At 45.5% G+C, this 3,561-nt stretch overlaps 1 protein-coding gene across 1 annotated transcript; it reads left to right on the forward strand.

The window, feature by feature from the left end:
* The first annotated feature begins 399 nt into the window (after positions 1–399).
* On the forward strand, positions 400–2,553 carry LOC142505021 (uncharacterized). The gene is made up of 4 exons (XM_075617847.1): positions 400–861; positions 951–1,099; positions 1,186–1,630; positions 2,197–2,553. Exons 1-4 carry the CDS (start codon positions 400–402, stop codon positions 2,551–2,553), a joined length of 1,413 nt encoding a protein of 470 aa, XP_075473962.1.
* Positions 2,554–3,561: the final 1,008 nt, after the last annotated feature.

Consider the following 3,561-nt stretch of genomic DNA (forward strand, 5'->3'; position numbering starts at 1 on the left):
GAGAGGGGGGAGAAGTCGCAGATGATGGAGAGTAATGCTAGGTTTCCACCGCTGGGCAGGCGAGAAAGATCCTCATCTGGGAGTGAGCCAAGATCTCGCCTGTCTCCTAGGCGGGGTTGAGGCCCTCCGTGGATAAATCAGAGGGGCGGGGAGCCAAGGAGGGAAGGTCGAGGTCAGGATGTCCATCGGGAGCTCGTTGAACCTAGAAGGGGAACGAATGAGGATAACAACCCTACGAGATGAATTATTCATATGATCTCGGGGGGTGCTACTGATGGAGATTTCGGGCGAGCTCGGAAAGCGCATGGGAGGAGGTTGGAAAACTTTGGAATATCTAAGGGTGTGGACTTACCCTAGGATCATGTCATCAGCTTTGGGTCGGAAGACCTCCGAGACATCATGGCTCCACATAACGATGCCTTGGTGGTAACAGCCACCGTTGTCAATTATGATGTGGCACGGATCTTTATTGACAATGGAAGCTCTGTGAATATCTTGTTCAAGATCACTTTGGATCAGATGAATGTGGAAGGATTTGAGTTCGAACCGATCTCTACTCCTCTCTATGGATTTGTAGGACATGTCATTCCCTCACTGGGTCAGATTGTCCTTCCTCTATATTTGGGACATGAGCCTCGGCGAGTAACAAAGATGATAACATTTACTGTGGTGGACACCCCATCAGCGTACAATGGAATTCTGGGGCGAACAGCCCTAAAAGATTTCATAGCTGTAGAGTCCGCATATCATCAGAAGCTGAAGTTTCCTATAGGAAATGGGGTTGGAGTCCTGTGCGGAAACCAAAAAGTTGCACGTCGATGTTATGAAGGAATAGTGAAGGAAGAGGGAAAGAGGGCACGGGTAGAGATGAATATGATTAGGAGCGGACGACCCCGGGTATGGCAGAGCATCAATTGAACATCTTGCTGAATGCCAGCCCGATAAAACAGAAGAAGAGACATTTCGGGCCTGAGAAGGATAAAGTTTTAAAGAAAGAAGTGAGAGAATTGCTTGAGGCTGGGCACATTAGGAAAATGCAATTTCCTACTTGGCTATTGAATGTTGTCCTAGTCCCAAAGAATTCAAGGAAGTGGAGGATGTGCGTGAAATTCAGAGATCTCAATAAGGCGTGCCCTAAAGATTGTTATCCTTTGCCCCGGATAGATAAGTTGGTGGACTCGACAGCTGGACACCAATATTTGTGCATGTTGGATGCCTATCAGGGGTACCACCAAATCCCTTGGCTGTTGAGGACCAAGATAAAATGAGTTTCATTACCTCTGAAGGAACCTTCTGTTACGTGGTCATGCTCTTCGGACTTAAAAATGCCGGAGCCACGTATCAGCGATTGATGGATAGAGTATTTTCTAAGCAAGCGGGAAGAAATGTTGAAGTCTATGTGGATGATATCATGGTGAAGTCAAGGGATTCGACTCAACTCATACCTGATTTAGTAGAGACCTTTTCCACTCTCAGGTCCTATGGGCTAAAGTTGAACCCTCAGAAGTGTTTCTTTGGGGTGAGGGGTGGGAAGTTTTTGGGTTACATGGTAACAGAGAGGGGAATTGAGGCTAACCCAGAAAAGTTTCGAGCTATTCAAGAAATGGTTCCTCCTCGATGGCCCAATGATGTACAAAAATTAACGGGGAGGATTGCTGCTCTAGCGAGGTTTATCTCGAGATCCGCGCACAGAAGTTTATCGTTCTTCCGGACTTTGCGTAAGGCGAAAAAATTTGAATGGGTCCGGATTGCGAGAAAGCTTTTGTGGAATTGAAAAAGTATCTTGCTGAGCTTCCTGTCCTGGACAAATCGGCAGCAGGTGAGCCTTTGTGGGTATATCTATCTGCCACCGAAGGAGCTGTGATTTCGGTCCTGGTCAAGCTAGAGGGATCGACTCAACAGCCAGTTTATTATGTTTCACATGCACTCAAAGGGGCGGAGATAAGATACTCAGGGTTGGAAAAATTGGCTTTGGCCTTAGTTATGACAGCGAGACGTTTGAGACCCTACTTCCTGTCTCATCCAATTGTGGTGCTCACCAACAGTCTATTGGGGAGGATCTTAACTCATTCAGATATGTCTGACCGTTTGATTAAGTGGACTACTGAGCTGGGAGAGTATGACATCTAGTATGAGCCAAGAACAGCTATTAAAGCGCAAGCCTTAGCCGATTTTTTGGCTGAGACCGTGCATTAGGAGAATGAGGACCCTTGGAAAGTGTATGTGGATGGCTCCGCGGCGAAGGATGGCAGTGGGGTGGGAGTAGTGCTGATTTCGCCAACTGGGGAGGAGGTGAAGTTAGCGGTTAGGTTGGACTTTCGAGCATCCAATAATGAGACAGAATATGAGGCTGTGCTGGCAGGACTTCGAGCAGCCAGAAACGTGGGAGCTACCTGGGTACTTATTTTTTCTGACTCACAGCTGGTAGCACAAAAGATGAAGGGAATATATGATGTGAAAGATGAAAAACTTATTGAGTATTCTCAAGAAGTAGATAGAGTCAAAGAAATTCACAGAGATTACGTTCGAACAGATTCCCAGGAAAGAAAATGAAAAGGTGGATACTCTAGTCAAAATGGCTGGAACAATAGGAAGTTGGAAGACTAGGGACGTGGTATTCCAAGTCGAACTCACACCTCACACGAGTTCTCCTGCAGTTGAACCATGAGGAGGAGGTTTGAAGGACTGACATAATTGATTATTTGAAAGTGGGAAAGCTTCCTGATAACCATCGTGGAGCTCGTCAGTTGAAGACAAAGTGTTCACGTTATGTGATAGTCGGAGAAGTGTTGTATAGAACGTCTTTTGCAGGGCCGCTTCTTCGATGCTTGAGTTATCAAGAGGCTGATTATGTACTCCGAGAGGTTCACGAGGGATGCTGTGGAAATCATTTGGGGGCTTATGCGTTGGCAAGGAAGGTGCTGCTAGCCGGTTATTGTTGGCCCTCAGTGCTGCACGGATCAAGAGTTAGTGATGTCTTGTGATAGTTGTCAACGTCATGCCCGGTTGCATCACCGACCGGCCGCGATGATGAAGGCTATCACGGTCGCATGTCCTTTTGACCAGTGGAGAATGGATATTGTGGGACCTTTTCCTATAGCTCCTGCTCAGAAGAAGTTTCTATTGGTAGCAGTTGATTATTTTTCGAAATGGTTGGAAGCAGAGCCTTTGGCCAGAATCACTGAGAATGACGTCCTGAAGTTCTTGTGGAAGTGTATAGTATGCAGATACGGGGTACCTAGGAGACTGATATCCGATAATGGGAGACAGTTCCAAGGGGCCAAGATCCAAGCTTAGTGCAAAGAGATGAAGATCCACAAGTCTTTACCTATGTAGCTGTGGGGACCCGAACTTAATTCATCTTCTTAAATCGTCTTTGAGATTAAATGGATCAATTAATTGTATCAGACTAATTTTTTTTTTATACATAAATGCGCAACGTATGATAATCCATATTATTTCATTTACAAGATCAAGTTTAATATCTACAACCTGATCAACAGTACAAGTCTTGTACAAAATAAATCCATAACATACTAGAGTTTATCAACTACAAGTCAT

The sequence above is a fragment of the Primulina tabacum genome, chromosome 10, assembly GCF_025594145.1.
Source record: "Primulina tabacum isolate GXHZ01 chromosome 10, ASM2559414v2, whole genome shotgun sequence".
NCBI lineage: Eukaryota > Viridiplantae > Streptophyta > Magnoliopsida > Lamiales > Gesneriaceae > Primulina > Primulina tabacum.

Coding starts and splice junctions, on each gene's coding strand:
- LOC142505021 (XM_075617847.1), top strand. CDS start 400: ATGGCTCCACATAACGATGCCTTGGTGGTAACAGCCACCGTTGTCAAT. Junction 1,100..1,185: donor AATTCAAGGAAGTGGAGGAT/GTGCGTGAAATT, acceptor TGGACTCGACAG/CTGGACACCAATATTTGTGC. Junction 1,631..2,196: donor CTCCTCGATGGCCCAATGAT/GTACAAAAATTA, acceptor ACCGTGCATTAG/GAGAATGAGGACCCTTGGAA.